The sequence below is a fragment of the Ranitomeya imitator genome, chromosome 4 (genome assembly GCF_032444005.1).
Source record: "Ranitomeya imitator isolate aRanImi1 chromosome 4, aRanImi1.pri, whole genome shotgun sequence".
Classification (NCBI taxonomy): domain Eukaryota; kingdom Metazoa; phylum Chordata; class Amphibia; order Anura; family Dendrobatidae; genus Ranitomeya; species Ranitomeya imitator.
In genome coordinates, this window is record NC_091285.1 from 449,994,429 (window position 1) to 450,014,701 (window position 20,273).

At 43.6% G+C, this 20,273-nt stretch overlaps 1 protein-coding gene across 1 annotated transcript in view; it reads right to left on the minus strand.

The window, feature by feature from the left end:
• Positions 1-823: 823 nt before the first annotated feature.
• The window catches only part of SNX1 (sorting nexin 1), an 81,620-nt gene continuing 62,170 nt past the window's right edge, over positions 824-20,273 (minus strand). Inside the window, exons 11-15 of the mRNA XM_069765744.1 lie at positions 19,929-20,134; positions 14,481-14,624; positions 5,282-5,362; positions 4,677-4,748; positions 824-1,518 (exon numbers count right to left, since the gene is read on the minus strand). Of these exons, the coding sequence (XP_069621845.1) occupies positions 1,468-1,518; positions 4,677-4,748; positions 5,282-5,362; positions 14,481-14,624; positions 19,929-20,134 (554 nt within the window). The 3' untranslated portion in view covers positions 824-1,467. The remainder of the gene's footprint in view (positions 1,519-4,676; positions 4,749-5,281; positions 5,363-14,480; positions 14,625-19,928; positions 20,135-20,273) is intronic.

Here is a 20,273-nt window from a genome sequence, read left to right on the forward strand (position 1 = left end):
AAAAGCAGTTCCAGCCATCACATTAGGGGGTAGTTAATTAAATGTTTGATCAAATATAGCAGGGTAATTTTTAAGTTAAAATTTTGTATGGCCCCCGAAAGATGGTATAAAAAGCGAAACTGCCCTCGGAAGAAAAAAAGGTTGACCACCGCTGGAGTAGAGTAACACATGACTACTCTTCTGTGGAGATACGGAAACATATTCTATGGCGTGACGAATCAGTGGTTCTCAATCTAGAAGTCTGATGGACAAGGATGGGTTTAACTGAAGTGAGAACATTACTAGCCTGACTACATGGTGCCAACTGTAGTTTTGTGGAGTAGGGACAATGCTCTGTACTTATTTTTCAGGGGCTGGCCTTGGCTCCTTGGTTTTACTGAAGAAAATCTTAATGCGATATCATACCAAGGCATATTAGACAATTGTATAACATTGTGGGCACAGTTTGGGGAAAGCCCTTTACTATTCCAGCATGACTATGCCACAATGAAACTAGCACGAACCACAAAAGACATGGTTGCGTGGGTCTGATGTGGAAGAACTTGACTGGTTCACACAAAGCATGACCACAACCCCTTGAAACACCATTGGAATGAACTAGATGAGAAATTACAAGGCGAATAAAACAACGCTTGCACAGTAATTTAATTAAAAAAAAAAAATTACCTTGAAAAATATATATTAGAGAAAGTTTAATAACAGAAAATCACTGTGCATGTGGTACCAGGCCAGAGTCAAAGCCATGGCAAGCTGTAACATCATAAGGGTAATGTGATGCTTCCATCCCTACCCCAGACACCCTAAACACATGGGAATACACAAGAACGTTATAACTCATTTTATTGAATAACTGTGTGGTTCTTGTAGAACAGAAACAATCCATTCTTTGTGTCTGTGTCATAGCCAAAAAAATATACATTATATATTTATTTTAATAAACCCTCCCAAGAAAGTCCCACTAGTTTAAACATTTTTTTGTTTATTTGTTTTTCTTTTTTTTTCCACAGAAAGTCCTAAATTATCAATTTGTATAGTTAAGAAAATATATGTGGAAGTTAAATGAAAAATATACACAAGAAATGTTAACAGATGCAGATGTGTCCTTAAGTGCTGGGACATAACTGTCCATATCTAGGATAACTCTCGCCAGTCAAACCAGTCTGGAGGTTACAGCCAAGGTCTCCTGACTGATCAGGCTACAAGAGATAATGTTGAATACGTGTCCATACATGAGGCACTAGGCTGTAACAGTAGAGATCCATCCACGCTCTGCACAGCAATGCGTAACAGACCTGACTCAGCACTGATGGGATTAGCAGAGATAGACCACATCAAGTAGATGTAGAAGCATATCGAGATTGTGATTCAAGGGTCTCTAAAAGGCAAGAGGTATAATATTTATATGTATTTAAAAAAATGGCAGAAGAGAAGTAGCATAGTTTGGGCTGTAATTCTGCTCCTTGGAAGTTAGGATATAACTTTTGCTTCTGGTAGAAATGCTTCCCAGTACTTGGCGAGCTGCAACAATAGGAAAAAGAAAGATTATATGGTTTGGTATAGCAAAATCAAAAGTACGGTATATATGATGGGCTGGCTCAAAAGGTGAATGGTGATTAATGTTGGTTTGTGCACTGTCTCTAAAGAGGAGTCTTGTAATGCAGGCAGCGGAATACGATAACCACAGCAATAGTGGAACAGAAAGCAGAATCGCTCTGCTTCACGTTGTGCTTTCCCTATGACACACTCAAATCCAATGCACCCTATAGTTACAATAGCCCCAGAATTTTGCATCTACAGTCCTGCTCATCGTTATAGGCACCCATGAAGTGCAAGTACATAATGTGGAATATCTCCTGAAAAAACAAATCAAGTGAAACAGTTTTTTGTATAGAGAACTCGTGTTAAATACAAAAGAGCAAATGATAAACTTAAAACAAAAAACAATAGGAGGGAAAAATAGAAAAACATAAAGCTTGTTGTGACACTGGTATCGACACCCTTTATCAATGTGTATGGAAAACGTTTTTTTTGCTCGCTTGTGGTAAATCACATATAAGAATCACCTGTGATTACTGTATTTTTCGGACTATAAAATGCACCCAGGTTTTAGAGATGGAAAAATAGGGAAAAAAATATTTGAAGCAAAAAATGTGGTAAAATATTTAATAACATAAATAACATACTATTATATGTGGTGTTATTATATATAATAGTACGTTATTATGTTGGAAGCTGCGGGTAGAAGATGGTGCTGCGGGACCAGTGTGGTGTGTGTAAAGTACTATATGAAGACGCTGGAGGGCGAGTATAAGAATGGGGACACAGGGCTTATATTTAAAGCACCACTCCAGCACTGAACAATAACACTGGAGTGCTGATTTAAGATCCCAACGGAGAACTATAACTCCCAGCATGTCATGCAGATCCCATGACATGCTGGGAGTTACAGTTCACCACATAGTGGCAGAGTGCATTTTTATGTGTTGTGATTAATAAACTTTTAATTAATACTGACTTGTATAGGCTTTGCAGGTCCTGCAGCCAGCCACACTGTGGTAAGGTAAAGAAGGGCTGGAACATCACAACCGAGGAAGCTGCATTGTTTTCAGTAAAATGTCTGCAGGACCTTATGACATCATGAAGAAGGAGGGATCTGTGCAGTCATGTGATACTCCAGCCCGCCCTCTTCATGAACTCACACAGGTCCTATGTTGGAGCACTCGCCATCAGGAGCCCGGGCTGAGCTGTTAGGTATGCGGCATCCCTTCCTCCTCAGGCCCCCTGCTCCACCGGACACACGATCTCCCCAGCCGCTGCAGGAATCCGGCACTGGGGAAACCATGTGGGTCCACTTTTTAAGTGAAGGAATATTCATTTGCTGCTCCCCCACCCACTGTTCGGCGCTGACAGGTGGACAGCGAAGCAGCTAATGAATATTTCTTCACCTTAAGCATTGGGACCACATTGTTTCCCCAGCGCCGTATTTCTACAGCGGGGACATTTTCCTACCTCCTGCGAGTGCGATCCCACTGCGCCGCTGCCCCCTTCCCACATGTTACATTTGGAAAAAAGACGCACCCCACACTTTCCTTGGAGGAAAAAAGTGCATTTTATGGTCCGATAAATATGGTAATTGTCGGTGCCCATGTGACATGAAATAGCCAATGAATGATAACGTCAGTGTTTTAAAAAGCCATATGTTAGGCCCTGTTCTTTCGTCACAATGGTGACTTTATTCTGGCTTTGTCTATATTTACAATACAACTATAGGATTAGTAATGGATAGGTTTCTTATAGACGTCTCTCCATTACTAAGCCGTGGGCTTGATGTCACCTGACAATACAAAGGTGACATCAACCCCACAAATATGAACCCCACTTGCCACCGCTATAGAGCAAGTTTGAAGAGTCAGGCAAAGCACCTGAATTAGCGCATCTAATAGATGAGGCTTTTTTGGGCATCTGCGGGCTGCTATTTTTATGCTAAGGGGGGCCTATATCAATGGCCCCTTACCAGCCTGAGAATACCAGCCCCCAGCTGTCATCTTTAGCAAGACTTGTTGTCAAAAATAGGGGGCACCCCATGCCGTTTTCTGTTTAATTATTTATTTAAATAATTTAAAAAAACAGCATGGGGACTACTCTATTTGCTGAACCTGACAGCTGAGGGTTGCAACCCCACGCTGTGAGTTTTGCCTTGCTAGTTATAGAAAATACAGGGGAACCCACGCCGTTTTTTTTATGTATTTATTTATAGCGCAGGCGGCAGGTAATGAACCTGCTCCTGCCGTCAGTTATTAGCAGCAGCAGGGATAGGCTGATGGGAGTAAGAGTCCCATCAGTCGCCGCCTGCTGTTATTGTTCTCACTTGAATATAAGGCTCGTTATTCCCATCTGCTCGCACTGATTGCCAGCAGAGCAGGGGATAATGATGAGAGCAGTCTTCAGCACCTGGAGCCGGGAAACAGCATTTAATGTACCGCTTCTTCTCTGGCTCCCATCTGCGTGGTGCAGATTCGACACACGGCTGCCATAAGTATTACACACATGGACACTCATCTCCGGTTTCGTTTTTTCTGCTACTGGAAATATCAGGATGTGTGAAACCGGCCTCAGACTGTGTCCTGGTTTGCAGTTTTTGGGGCAAGCCCATACCTTAGTCCTCTCAACTTATGTGCAGTGCTTACATCTCTGATGAAGGGTGTTATAGCCAAAACATTACTTATTTCTATGGATAGGAATTACTACTAATAAATACTATTTAAAGTATCTCTTCATGCATTTTGGTGGGCAGTTCCTTCCTCCAATCTGCTACAATCTTACAGGAACTTAGTAGTTGGCTCTAAAGGAACTAGAACCCTTTACAAGGTATACTATTTCCTAAGGATGTGCTTGCTGCCTACCCTATTGATTGGATCAAAAGCATTCAACACTTTACAGAGACAATAAGTGTCTCATCCGAGTGGTGCCAAGGACTCGCTTTGTTGTGTAATCACACCATATGTAAAAGAATAATGTGCAGATACTTCAACATCACTTTCCAATCTAGGTACTATTCTATCACAGAAGTTGTAATTACCCTCAACGTATATCCAAGGATATACATAGATTTTTACATAGCCGGTTAAGTGTGATATAATAGTACTACATAATTAAGTACACGGCTAGTCACTTACTTTGTGCTGTGAATTCAAGAGTGTTTCCAAATATTTCACTATGTAACTCTTAAAATCCTTAGATTTTTCTTTCTACAAAATGAACAGACAGTTTAAGGTTAGGAACTGTACTTATTGCTTATTTTGCGGTAAAACACGCACTGGACCAAATGTAAAAATGTTTCCAGCTGCAACAGTTAATGGCACCAGTAGATGTAAACCATTCTGTTGTCTCTTATTGCAAAGTTTCAATTCTCACTTCTAATACCAGTGTAAGTGGAAAAACTCGCATGTCAGAAAGATATACAGTAAATTATCGACATGCCACAACTTGGGACAGAGCCGCGCTGGAGATAAGTCGGACAAGCAGGTCCCTGGCATATAGGCAGAGACATGTCGATCCAGGGTGACAGGCGAGAAGAGGCCGGCGAGAACCCACCTGCCAGGAATAACACAGCTCTGCTCTATGTGTTGGGTCATATAGCTCCCATTCACTGAAGATCGATAATAAATATCTTTGTCTTGGACAACCCCTTTAAATGAAACCATTTCAGCTAATTACGGACTCAAATAACACATTCTCCTTCATATGATATGCAGGTATGTAACATTTCACCTTCCTGTACCTCAAATCTTGTGACCTCCTTTCGTACAGTCACAGAAATCCTTTCAAAGTCCCTCTCGTATTGTGTGACCCTGGATTCCCACTATGAAAGATCACAGAAATGGATTAGATAGTTAAAGGACTTATACGAACTATATTTACAGGGAGTGCATTTTGGTGATGCCTCTATGGCCGTCAGAGCATATATTCACTCCGTTTGCATCATTAAAATAGGGATTTTTGTGTACTCACCGTAAAATCCTTTTCTCCGAGCCATTCATTGGGGGACACAGACCGTGGGTGTATGCTGCTGCCAATAGGAGGCTGACACTAAGTGATACAAAAAACGTTAGCTCCTCCCCTGCAGTATATACCCTCCTGCTGGCTCTCAGCTAACCAGTTCGGTGCAAAAGCAGTAGGAGATCAATAACAATATATGAGCGTACAGCATGTCATATTCTAAAAAACAAGCATAAGCTAATAACAGGGTGGGAGCTGTGTCCCCCAATGAATGGCTCGGAGAAAAGGATTTTACGGTGAGTACACAAAAATCCCTATTTCTCCTTCGCCTCATTGGGGGACACAGACCGTGGGACGTCCCAAAGCAGTCCCTGGGTGGGGACAACAATAGATCAGGCCCTGTGTAACCGCTACTTACAAGTGCGCCACCGCGGCCTGCAGAGTCCGCCTGCCCAGACTCACATCTGTGGAAGTGTGGGAATTATAGTGCTTCAAGAATGCATGCGGACTGGACGAATCCGCAAGCTTGCAGGCGTGCCTTGCTGACGCCTGGTGCCTAGAACCCTTGATAGACAGGGAGATAGGCTGACATCTAGCACGGAAGGACTCCTGGATGGTGACAAGAATTCACCATGTTATCATGGTCGATGAAACGGCTAAACCCTTCCTGAAAATGTCAGGAAGCCTTCCTCTACTGTCAGGAAGCCCAAATAAAAAGTCCAACCTTCAGAAGGACGCGGTCCTCAAGACGTACCTACTCAGAGCACTCACTTCGTCCAGAATATGGGGGATCTTATTCCATTTTGTGGACTGGAGCCAAAAGAGATGAGGGAAGAACTATGCCCTCATAACAGTGGTAATACAGTACCACCTTGGTTAACAAGGGATGGAGATGGCCTGAGGACAACCTTGCCTCGAAGGTAATAAGGGAAAAAAGTCTGAAAGAGCAGAGAAGCTAGCTCCGAAGACTCGTCAGAGTGAGAATATCGCAGAGGAGAACGGGACGACTTTCCCTGATAGTAAAGTCTGCCCGGATGAAAAAGGAGCCTACTGTAAGGCTCCTAGGAATAATAAGGTCCCAATGATCTAACGGTATGCGATAGGGAAGAACTACGTGTGAAAACTCCCTGTGAGAAAGTCCCTACTTGCAGTTGTGCTGCGATAAGGCGAGTTGATACTAGCTCCGCAAACAAAAAACGGACGTGGTCAGTGCGGATCTCTGAGGATCACTGGGGCCCCTTTCTGCTTCCGAAAGGCTTTCGGAAGTAGTGGAAGGGGAGTTATGGAAACTGGTACCACGGCAGAACCAGAGCATGGAGAGCGATGGCTCTTGGATCTCGAGGCCGAACCACGAACTCGAGTACATTGGCCTTCAGTCTGGATGTCATCCCACCTACAACTGGAGAGCTCCAGTAAGGACAGATCTGATGGAAGACTTCGGGGAGAAGTTCCTACTGACTTGAGGCGGAACCCTGACGGCTGAATTTGTTTGCCGTTCAGAGTTCTACTTCTGGGATATATACTGCCGAGATCACCGAATAATAGACTTCGGCCCATCAGAGAAAGTGAGGTACCTCGGTCATGGCGCCTGACCGTGGGTACCTGCTAGATGACTGATGTAAGGCACCGCCGTGGCATTATCCAATTGAATTCGGATAGGGTGACCCGCCAGAAGGTAGTGGACCTGATGTAAGACTACCGTTCGGATCTCCAGAACAATGATGGGGAGAAGAAGACTGGCATTGGTAGTTACTAATAACCATTGAACCGGGAGAAAGGCCCTGGATAAAGAAGGAGCTCAGAGACTATTGTCTGAAAGTCTATTTGACTTGCTGAAAACGAGCGGAGCGAAGGAAACCGCTTCCATTGTCGTCACCATTTTTCCTCAGAACTCTCTTAGCAAATCGAATGAAATGAGGGGTGAGTAATCAAGTCCTCAGAACTCTCCTTGCGCGAGCTCCCTGTTGAAGGGCCATGACCTTGTCTCGAGGAAGAATTACCATCCTTCTAGAAGTGTGCAGGATCATCCTCAAAAAGGATATCTGCTGGGCTGGAAATGAGGAGAACTTGTCTAAGTGTAGCTGCCAGCCCAGGAGAGAAGGTATCGCAAGAGATATAGACGACTCAGCGTAGTCCTGGAAGGGCGGCTAGACAGACCAAACAGGGCAGGACGAGCACGCCTCTAGAGTGCAAGAGAAACATGACATCCGCCATGACCCGAGCGAACACTCTGGGTGCGGAAGCAAGGCCAAAGGACAAGGTTGTGACATGAAAATGCTGTTGACGAATGGAAAGGCGAAGGAATTTTTGCAGAGGGCAAGCAACCCGAATGTCGATGGATGCCGGAAACTGCACCTTTTTCTGTTGAAGTAATGGCTGAGCGGAGGAACTCCATCCAAAGAAGGAGGACCATGTCAAAGGTTGTTAGAAGTTTGAGGTCCAGGGTCGATCTCATTTTTCGTTCCCCTGTTTGGAACCAAGATCCCTTAGATCTAGACTGTGCTGGACAATCCTTATACAATCCTTTGTCAGTCTCCCGCTCAAAGGATTTGATTGGCCAGTTGTTGCTGGTGTGAATCAAGGTAGTTAAGGTCTCCAGCCAGGAGACCATTGCTCTAGCAATCCATGCGGCCGCTAGGGAGGATAGAGCGCTGGACTCGAAGCCGCAAGACGGAACGAACCAGATTTGCTATCTGACAGTCCGTGGTGTTTTTAATTGACCCATCAGGTAGGGATACTGGTAGGAATACCACAGGAGATTCTACCCGGTTAATCTGCCCCATGGCAGAATGTGCGGCTGCATCCAGCAGGTCATAGTCTCTTGCCATCTCCTCTTTTCACGGTGCAGAGATAAAAATTAGGCACCCTCGATCCATCAACCTCTTAACAGGGAAGTGGAGAGGAATTGTCCGCCTTCTTGCATCATCCACTAAATAGTGGTGATGCAGAGGGGGGAGCTCGTACGCCAAAAAAGGGTGCCTCTATATGTCCACAGAGTACAGGTCTCCAGGTGGACAGGACAGGTTGTCTGGCGTTAGGCCTGGATGCAGAAGAGGAAACATGGAGACGACACTCCGTGTGCTCGTCTGTTGATGGTGTGGGGAGATCGGTGGCCTTTAAAGGACCCGTCGCCCTTAAAAAACAGGCCAGGCATGGCATCCCACGTAGAGGCTTCTGTCCAGTGAATCGCTTATCCGAATTGAATGGCAAATGCTCTCGAGGGAGTTTAGTCTCTGAAGCTCTGGCAAGCTCAGGCAATATCCAATCCATATTCAGAGCCTTGTTGTCATCAAATCATTGGTGAGGGAGCAGGAAACGAAAAACTTCCGTTTTCTAGATGCCTGTATGTTTCTAGACGCCTGCACGTTTCTAGAATACTTGCGGCCCCTGCTAGCCGACGGCTCCCATGTAGGATAGGGACCATGTATATTGGTCCTGCGAGCACTCCAAACACAGAGGGTACACCGAGGGATTCAATCTCTTGGTCAGAGAACCATGGATTGGTCAGTGAAGAAGTCCACTGAGGGGAACTAGAGGATAAAGCTGGGGTCGGCGGCGGAGGGCTCCTCGGACTGATCAAGCGCCTTTAAGACCAGGAAATATTGGTCATACGCCTTTAAGACCAGGGAATACTGGTCATGCGCCTTTAAGAACAGAGAATACTGGTCATGCGCCTTTAAGACCAGGAAATACTGGCCATGCACCTTTAAGATCGGGGAATACCGGCCATGCGCCTTTAAGACCGGGGAATACTGGTCATGCGCCTTTAAGACCAGAGCATACTGGTCATGCGCCTTTAAGACCAGAGCATACTGGTCATGCGCCTTTAAGACCAGAGAATACTGGTCATGCGCCTTTAAGACCAGAGAATACTGGTCATGCGCCTTTAAGACCAGAGAATACTGGTCATGCGCCTTTAAGACCAGGGAATACTGGTCATGCACCTTTAAGACCAGAGAATACTGGTCATGCACCTTTAAGACCAGAGAATACTAGTCATGCACCTTTAAGACCAGAGAATACTGGTCATGCACCTTTAAGACCAGAGAGTGCTGGTCATGCACCTTTAAGACCAGAGAGTGCTGGTCATGCACCTTTAAGACCAGAGAATACTGGTCATGCACCTTTAAGACCAGAGAATACTGGTCATGCACCTTTAAGACCAGAGAATACTGGTCATGCACCTTTAAGACCAGAGAATACTGGTCGTGCACCTTTAAGACCAGGGAATACTGGTCGTGCTCCTTTAAGACCAGAGAATACTGGTCATGCGCCTTTAAGACTGGGAATACTGGCCATATGCCTTTAAGACCAGGCCAGGTACTTCCTTACCCGGGTACTGATGTAGAGTCGATGTGCCCCTTTATTGCAAAAATACTGTCACCCCAGTGTGAGCTGGCCGGGTGGACCAAGATGGCCACCGGGAGCTGCAGAGTTAATAAAATCTCGCAGAGAGCGAGAAGCGCCAATTTGGGGGGCGGAGCCACAGACATGATGTTGAAAAGGCCTAAGCCGGGGCCTAAATTTCTGTAGCCGGCGGGCGACACCAGCGGGGCGTTCCAGGCAAGACTTCCAGGATGCGGCCTACAAATCGGCCGAAGCCGGGGACTAAATTTTTGCAGCCATCCAGAGCGTTACCTCAGAGAGGTGGGCCACAGGGAAGTGGCTGAGGCTGCCTGTCAGCATGTGAATATCCCATTGAAGATGGATCCACTCACCATTGGTGCACGTCCCGGCATGGAGCCGCCGCGGATGTGGGTTTCAGCGCTGTTCTGTGCAGCGTGGACGGTGCAGGGATAAACCTCAATCGACCATCCCTTTGTTAGGGAGGTGGAGAGGAACCGTCCGCCTCCTTGTGCCATCCGCTTTCACAGTGGTGGGACAGTGGGGGCTGCTCGGACGCCATAGAGAGGGGCCTCTGTACAGCCACGGAGTTCAGTCCGGGTGGACAGGGCCAGTTGTCCGGCATTAGGCCTGGCTCCAGGAGAGGATACATGGAGGCGACACTCCATGTGGTCGCCTGCTGCTGATGTGGGGAGATCGGGACCGTGAAGGAACCGTCGCCCCCTTCACTCCGTTAATTAAAAAATAAAAATTTACAGAAAAGTAAGCAATAAAATAAAAACGTTGGGGTCTGAAACAGACCCATGTGCCTCCTACAGACACTAAGCAAGAACTGGTTAGCTGAGAGCCAGCAGGAGGATGTATACTGCGGGGGAGGAGCTGAGAGCCAGCAGGGGGGTGTATACTGCAGGGGAGGAGCTAACTTTTTTTGTATCACTTAGTGTCAGCCTCCTATTGGCAGCAGCATACACCCATGGTCTGTGTCCACCAATGAGGCGAAGGAGAAATCAATGACTCCATCAATGCAAACAACCAAATCCTGTTTTTTTAGAGCTTTACAGACAGGAGCCCTGACAGGCACTTAAAGAGAACACCTCACATACTAATCTAATAGGAATACCTTCACCAAAGATCATACACCAATACAGAAAACGAAGGAATAATTTTCCAATATAACAACCTTTATTTACATTATAGGATAAAATGACATGTTACAATAACACCATTAACCACATATCAAAAACATGAGAACTCATCAGATGGTATTACCCACCCATAAAAAATCTAGATAATTTGCAGAAATAGAAAGAAAGAGTCGCACATCAATATATATCACGGGCATTCATAAAATCATCATAATATACCAGTGGTCATGATGACTTGAGATGTGAGACTCAGTGCTGTACCTCGACGCGTGTTTCACCGACTCTGCAGTTTCGTCAGGACCTCCTGACACGGCGAAACGCGCGTCGAGGTAAAGCATAAAGTCACACATCTCAAGTCATCATGACCACAGGTGTATTCTGATGATTTCATGATGCCTTTGTATTGGAATACAACAACGGGTTAGGTGCAATAGTTATTTACATAGGAACCATTATAATTGATATACAACTCTGTTGTGATGCGAATGCACTTTATCCCAATATAGTGTAATTTATATAGCCAGAATAGGGTAAATTGATAAATGAGATATTATACTATATGTAGTTAGATATTTCTGATGGTTGTTATTAACAATTATGGGCCTTCTATAGAATGTGAGTGGAATGGCCATGATATATATTGATGTGTGACTATCTTTCTGTTTCTGCAAATTATCTAGATTTTCTATGGGTGGGTAATACCATCTGATGTGTACCCATGTTTTTGATATGTGGTTAATGGTGTTATTGTAACATGTCATTTTATCCTATGATAATGTAAATAAAGCTTGGTATATTGGAAAATTATTCCTTCGTTTTCTCTATTGGTATAGGAGCCCCAACAGATACACTGATGAGTGGATAAAACATATAGCCTTAGCCTTCACATCCACACAATAGGGCCAATTCACCAAAGCTTTTACAACACAATAGTGGCAAAAAAAGTTATGGAAAGTGCCAAATTTGTGGAGCTGTGCCATAACTTTTGTCTTTTTTGCGTACTCATCCCAGTTTGAATCAGCTCCTCCACACTTGGCGCAGGCTTGTGACTGGAGTGGCATTTCTGCCGCACAGCATGGGAGTGCACGTCACTCGGCATGGCAATCACATTAAAGGGGTTTTCCCATGAACAAAGGTTAAATTTAACCACCATTTTAATCAATAGATCTTGGAATAGTAAATGTCACAATTGGAAAAAAAAAAAAAATATTCATTTGCTGAGATCTAATATATAAAGCTGTGTGTGTGTGTGTGTGTGTGTGTGTGTGTGTGTGTGTGTGTGTGTGTGTGTGTGTGTGTGTCACAAAATTTTGCAGTCACATGTCTGGTCCCCGAGAGCGTCATAGGCTATGTTGTGAGGCAAAATTTTAACCCCGCGCTTTCCAATTCACCAAACAATTTTGCCTCTATCTACATAATGGGGAAAAAGTGAAAGGAAAAGTGTTGGAGGCAAATTGTCAGCTGCCAGATGTGAACAAGGGGGACTTAAAGAGTGAGAGCGATGGCGCCAAAGAGTATATACCGTACAGTTGCTAAGGTGGGGCCCCGACATGGGATACTCACCACATACGGGGATATGAACACACACACAAAATGCGCCACACACTACCACGTGCTTGAACACATATACCACCCTCAGCACACATTTCACCACACATACACCAACCTCACCACATAAAAGTCGAAACACAAAAGTCGCCGCGCAAAACTCGCCACGCGCAAAACTCGCCACATGCAAAACTAGGCTCACGCAAAACTCGCCACACGTGCAAAACTCACCTCATGGTAAACTCGCCACACGCAAAACTTGCACACGCGGAAAAATTGCCACATACACAAAAGTTGCAACACACGCAAAAGTTGCAACACATGCAAAAGTTGCAACACATGCAAAAGTTGCAACACATGCAAAAGTTGCCTCACACAAAACTTGCACATACTCAAAACGCACCACATAAAACTCGCCACGCGCAGAACTCGCCATGCGCAAAACTTGCAGCACACAACTTGTTACACTAACCTGTCACATGCAACTCGACACGAAAAGTTGCTACACGCATGTTGCCGTACAAAACTCATCTCACAAAAGTCGCTACATGCATGTCGCCACACGCAACTCAACACACAACTTGACACACGAAACTCGCCCTAAAACACACAAGTCTGGTATTATCCTTCAAAAACACACAGGTATATACTATATAACGGAGGAGATGACATACAGGTACATACTATATACAGGGGAGATGACAGGTATATATTATATACAGGGGAGACGACACACAGGCATATACTATATACAGGGGAGATGACATACAGGTACATACTATATACAGGGGAGATGACATACAGGTACATACTATATACAGGGGAGATGACACAGGTACATACTATATACAGGGGAGATGACACACGTACATACTATATACAGGGGAGATGACACACGTACATACTATATACAGGGGAGATGACACAGGTACATACTATATACAGGGGCGATGACACAGGTATATATTATATACAGGGGAGACGACACAGGCATATACTATATACAGGGGAGATGACACACGTATATACTATATACAGGAGGAGATGACACAGATATATACTATATACAGGAGCAGATGACACAGGTATATACTATATACAGGAGGAGCAGATACAGACATAAAAGTTGATTCGGTCTTTGAAGTAAAACATTGCTTAAAAACAGGCAGTAAAATGTTTTGCCTCAAAAAAAGAATATACAACCATATTCTGATGAACATTATAGGTGGTGGAGACTATATATCATAAAACAAAAAAAGAATCAGCTGTGATCTCCTGCTGTCCTGTCTGTATCCTCTCTTTTGCTTCCTCCCGTGCCCAGGAGCTGTGGTATGATCAGACCATGTCCCTGCACGGTCAGACATTACACAGTACACAGTAGGAGCACATTTATTAGATTTCATGTTGGGACAAAAGCTTTTTTTTTTTAAACCTATCCAATTGTGAAACTTATTATTCCAAGACCTATTGATTAAAATGTACTTGGACAACCCATTTAAGTGGCATGCACTTATGAATGAATTTAGCGCCTCCTATACGCCAACACTGTTGTAGCGTGAGTGCGCACAACGCCAGTCTTGATGAATCAGCCCTAATGTGTATATTTAATGATACACTTACACTTTCAAAAGTAAATGGAAAAAAGATTAACCATTCAAGTACACAAAGTTTTGCCAATGGTATTTCATAGAATTAACTAAACATGGCTTTGAGATGAGCAGGTTAAATCAGGAGCTGAGCCTGCCCCATCTGCAACTGGTATCAGCTGAATATTGCATCTATACGTCTGCTGCAAAGGCTGGGATTGGAGAGAATTCTGATCTTGGCAACTTAACCTCAACGTGCCACAATCAACATTAACCAAAGATTACATCTAAGCTAATAAACAGAGAAATGGTGCTCTGGGGCCTAAAAATGGCCACAAGAATTAATTTTCACACGGACCTCAGAGATTTCATCCTTTGCCTGCTGTAGTTTTTCTGGCTTGTTGGCCCACAATAGACGTGCTTCATTCTCTCTCTTTTTCTGTAAGGCTGACTGTGCATCTTGCCAACGCTGCCAGGACTTCATGCGTTGGTCAAATGCACCCTGTAGTGGACAAAAGAATTTGTGAAACAAACACTATACTGCTAATGACTCAGAGAATTTGTATCGGACACAAATATAAAGAAAAATCACGACCTAAATAAATGACTACACTGGATACAAATAATTAATATTTGGTAAAGAACCTTTACTAGACATCTTCTTCTTGCGAGCAGCCTCTTATCTCAGCACCCCTGGTATCTCCAGTATTAGATCAGAAAGACAGGGTGGACAGCAGTGTGAGCAGCCTCCTTTTATCTCATCACCCATGGTATCTCCACTATTACATCAGAAGGACAGAGTGGACAGCAGTGTGAGCAGCCTCTTCTTACCTCATCACCCCTGGTATCTCCAGCATTAGATCAGAAGGACAGGGTGGACAGCAGTGTGAGCAGCCTCTTCTTACCTCATCACCCCCTGGTATCTCCAGTATTAGATCAGAAGGACAGGTGGAAAGCAGTGTGAGTGGCCTCTACGTGCCTCAGCAATCCAGGTATCTCCAGTTTTAATTCAGAATATCACATTTTCCCCCCACATGCTCACAAGCACCTGTCCCGATATTCTAGGACAGGGTTCTGTCACTAACATGGCAGCGTTCACTTTAACTGCATAGTGATTACCTCCCTAGAAAAAAAATAGCGTAATTTGCTAATTAAAGTGAATAAGTGATGAGCAAATGTGCTGGGACAAGGTGTTATCCAAACATGCTTGAAGTGACTTCAGCATGCTCTAAAAATATGTTTGAGTCCCCACGGCAGCATGTCTCGTGGCTGCTTGAAAGCCACAACACATGCATGGATTGCCTGTTTGTTAGAACATATCAAACATATTTTTCGAGCACGCCAAAGTCACTCTGTTAGCACATGAGCATGTTCTGATAATGCCTTATCCGAGCAGGTTCGCTCATCACTAAACGTGAACCTGACCACTGATATACGTTACCCAATCTGTGGGCATCATGCATCAGGCACTGGTTGTATGATCTCAGGCGGGTATGTTTGACTCTGAAATACTGCAGTGTTTCAGAAAAAATACATACATTAAAAGCTGCCGGGGACGAGCAGGCTTCTCCCTAGCGGTTCCCTGGGACTGACCGGTCTCTGCCTTTACATGCTTTGGCAGCAGGCAGGGATAAGCAGCTGGAGACCCCTCTGAACCACTAGTCGTCTCCAGTGCTGCATGAGTAAAACACCTGGCTGAGGTCATACAGCCAGTGCCTGATACACGTTGCCCCTGACTTGGGCTGCCTGTATCAGTTATCAGGTTCCCTTTAAAGATATATTTAGGAACGAATACCGACATTACTGTTAGTTATGTTTCTACTCCCTGAGAACCACTGCCATAAGTTAACACATTGATCGATCCCGGCAGTGATCTATGGCCTCGTCTCAGCTTTCATTGAAAGAATGCTGATCTGTGGTTCATCATGAATGACCTTTTAATTACAGCAGCTAACAAGCACCAATAAAAGTCTAACAACAGATCAACTTTTCGACAGATACCTGCCATTAATCAGCCTCTGTCACAAAAAAAGCAATGATGGTCTGAAGAAAAAACGCCAAAGGCCTTTTTTGAACCCCAAATCTCTAGTGTATGGCCAATCTAATAGAGGTCTGCAGAGGGGGCCGCAGCACGGTTTGTAGTAAGGACATTTCTGTAAGAGTATAGAACATGATGTGTACGTTTGACAGTTCGTGCTCTGGCCTTTCTTGCACTGTGTGATAGCACAGGGGCACACACATGGGGCATGTCGTGGTCTGCTCTGCCAGCAGCTGCTTATCTTACTTCTAGGAATAAAGCTCATTAGGGGCCCAGCAATTCACAGAATATAGACAGAAAGTGGCTAGTTATGACACAAACTTGGCACACTGACACCTTCTGTATTATTAGATGTTACTAAAATGCCTGTGTCTTCTACATACAGCGAGTTACATGACTATCCATCATAGACATACACCAACCAGTGTGTATACCGGGGAGTTCAGTTATCTGCTGGCATCATTAGCCCCATTCACCCAAGGGATATACCTCAGATGTACAGTGGGACTCGCCAACCAGCGGTCTACTACTGAACAGAGGCGTTGTCAGCACGGTGCCCCCATAAATCAGCTCAGTGACACCTCCACAACAGATCCATGTGGTATGAAGCCATCCATAACACTGCAGTGCTTCCCTTCTATGGGAGGTTTACCTATCGTGGGCTAGTTTAATTTTTGAGCTTGGACAGTTCTTTTATAGAGGACCTATTACCAGGTGAAAATGGCCATTTTTTTCTCTTATTTTATTCCCGTTGCTACCCTCAGTAATCCATTTTTTTTTTTTTTAATCTAGCATAGGTTTCAGAAATATGGGCCTTTTAGTGAGTTTATTAATATTGCAGAGCAGCCCAAGTACATGTTACCACAGAATCCTGTGAGCTATGATCCCTTGGTACAAATAAACCCAGAAAAAAAAAAGGAGTAAAAAAAAAAAAAAAAAAAAAAAAGCAATTAACCCCTTAAGGATCAGGTTTTCTTTGTGCTTTCTCCTTCCCTTATTCCAAGCTTTTTGCAAAAACTTTTTTTATTTTTCCATCACCGTAGCCACATGACGCCTTGTGTCTTGCGGGACGAGTTGTACTTTTGAATGACGTCATCCATGTTATGTGATTCAATGCAAAGCAGGAAAAAAAATCCCAAGTGTTGCAAAATAAAAGCACACTTCCACAATAGTTTTTTTTATTTTTATTGACAGCGTTCATTTCGCTGTAAAAAAAATCACCTGGCAATACGATTCTCCAGGTCAATACGATTAGAGATAGAAAACATGTATAGCTTTTGTTTTATTTAACCCCTTCATGACGCGGGATATTTTCGTTTGTTTTTCGCTCCCCTCTTTCCCAAAAAAATTGCACCATTTTCCGATACCCATAGCGTCTCCATTTTTCGTGATCTGGGATTGGGTGAGGGATTATTTTTTGCGTGCTGAGCTGACGTTTTTAATTATACCATTTTGGTGCAGATACGTTCTTTCGATCGCCCGTTATTGCATTTTAATGCAATATCGTGACGACCAAAAAAAAAGTAATTCTGGCGTTTCGTCATGGACCATTTTCTTAAACTTTCACCAAAGATTTTCAATTGGATTGAGATCCGGACTATTTGCAGACCATGACAATGACTATGTGTCTTTTTTCAAGGAATGTTTTCATAGTTTTTGCTCTATGGCAGGATGCATTATCATCTTGAAAAAGAATTTCATCATCTCCAAACATCCTTTCAATTGATGGGATAAGAATAGTGTCCAAAATATCAAGATAAACTAGTGCATTTATTGAAGATGTAATGACAGCCATCTCCCCAGTGCCTTTACCTGACATACAGCCCCATATCATCAATGACTGTGGAAATTTTCATGTTCTTTTCAGGCAGTCATCTTTATAAATCTCATTGGAACGGCACCAAACAAAAGTTTCAGCATCATCACCTTGCCCAATGCAGATTTGCGATTCATCACTGAATATGACTTTCATCCAGTCATCCACAGTCCACGATTGCTTTTCCTTAGCCCATTGTAACCTTGTTTTTTTCTGTTTAGGTGTTAATGATGGCTTTCGTTTAGCTTTTCTGTATGTAAATCCCATTTCCTTTAGGCGGTTTCTTACAGTTCGGTCACAGACGTTGACTCCAGTTTCCACCCATTCGTTCCTCATTTGTTTTATTGTGCATTTCCTGCTTTGGAGACATATTGTTTTAAGTTTCCGGTCTTGACGCTTTGATGTCTTCCTTGGTCTACCAGTATGTTTGCCTTTAACAACGTTCCCATGTTGTTTGTATTTGGTCCAGATTTTAGACACAGCTGACTGAACAATTAACATCTTTTGCAACATTGCGTGATGATTTACCCTCTTTTAATAGTTTGATCATTCTCTCCTTTGTTTCAATTGACATCTCTCATGTTGGAGCCCTGATTCATGTCAGTCCACTTGCTGCAACAGCTCTCCAAGGTGTGATCACTCCTTTTTAGTTGCAGACTAGCGAGCAAATCTAATTTGATGCAGGTGTTATTTTTGGGTACGAAAATTTACAGGGTGATTCCAAAATTTTTTCCTCAGAATTGAGCGATTCCATAATTTTACCCCCATGCTTGGTAAAAAAAAGTAACAATTACTGACTACCACATTTTTTGTTCTTGATTTCTTTTAGTGTTTCTTAAAGCCAGAAAGTTACCATTTGAAATTACTTTAGTTTTGTGTCATGTCTGTGATCTGCTTTTTTTCTACAAAATTAAACAACTGAATGAACATTCTCCAAGGCCGGTGATTCCATAATTTTTGCAAGGGGTTGTACATACAGCAATTCCATAGTATTGCTTTATACAGCAAAAATCACTCTCTCATATGTATACCAGAGTCTAACTTTTACTTCATGACAGGCGCACAGGTCTTCAGCAGACCCTTGGCAACTATGGTAACCCATCAGGTCCCTGCGGTCACGTCACGGGCATGTAATTGGGCCCAAAACAACGGCGATCTGCCATTGCTGCTGTTACAAATGGACAGCAATATTTGACAGGTTAACAGACACGGCCGGAGCTCAGCTCGACTTGCAGCTTTTAGAGGTAGATGATGGCTAATTATATCACCCATCATCTGCTGGCAAAGATGCGGTCAGGGAGACAGAAGAAATAAAATAAGGGCAAAGTTGGCCACACTTTGCCCTGATGACAGGCTCTTTTTAAGACCACACGAGCATATAATGCTAGAACTTTTCCAGGTTGAACCTTATGTAGCTGTTGATTATTAGTAATGAGCGAGTGTGCTCGAATAAGGCACTATCCGAGGATGCTCGTGTGTTAATAGAGTATTGTCGACATGCTTGAATACTATGTTTGAGTTGCTGTGGCTGCATGTGTCGCGGCTGTTCAACAACCTCAACACATGCAGGTATCACCTGTTAGGCAATCCCCATATGGGTTGCGGCTGTCGAACAAACATGCAGCCACGGCATCTCAAACACTGTATTCAAGCACGCCGATGATACTCTATTAACACACAAGCATCCTCGGATAGTGCCTTATTCGAGCATGCTCATCACTATTGCTTATAGATTCCAAATTTACCAGTGCAATAAATTTCCTGTTATAACTGAATACTAAAATAAATGACTTATGGATTCTTCACATCCATGTTAGTTTGCACTTCACTCCATGATAGTGAAGGTGAAATCATTTTATAGTCTGGCAAAACAGTCTACCTAAATTTATTTTAATGTCCATGTTTTTTGTGATGAAGCATATAAATTCTTTGGATCAGTTATGGCCACTCACCCGAACAGCAGATAGGATACGGATATAGTCAGCCAGCAGCTCGGCCAGAAGGTAGAAGTCACTATTCGCCTGCTCCTGGTGTAGCTGCTCTATCTTCTCTTCTACTTCAGCTAGCTGGGAGAGTGCCCGGGAAAGTGCAGTGTTATCCTCTGAGCTCCCTAGCATAGCCAGGCTTTTGGCAAACTGAGCAGTATTCACAGCAAGGTCTGCAAAAATAGCAAATAGACATAAGCGTGTGAGATATTTTATCAGTAAGGCTCTTTCCCGACTAAGGTAATTTTTTCAGCTTTGCAGTTACAAGTATATGTATGGAAAAGTTTCTGATGTATACATTTAATAGGAAGC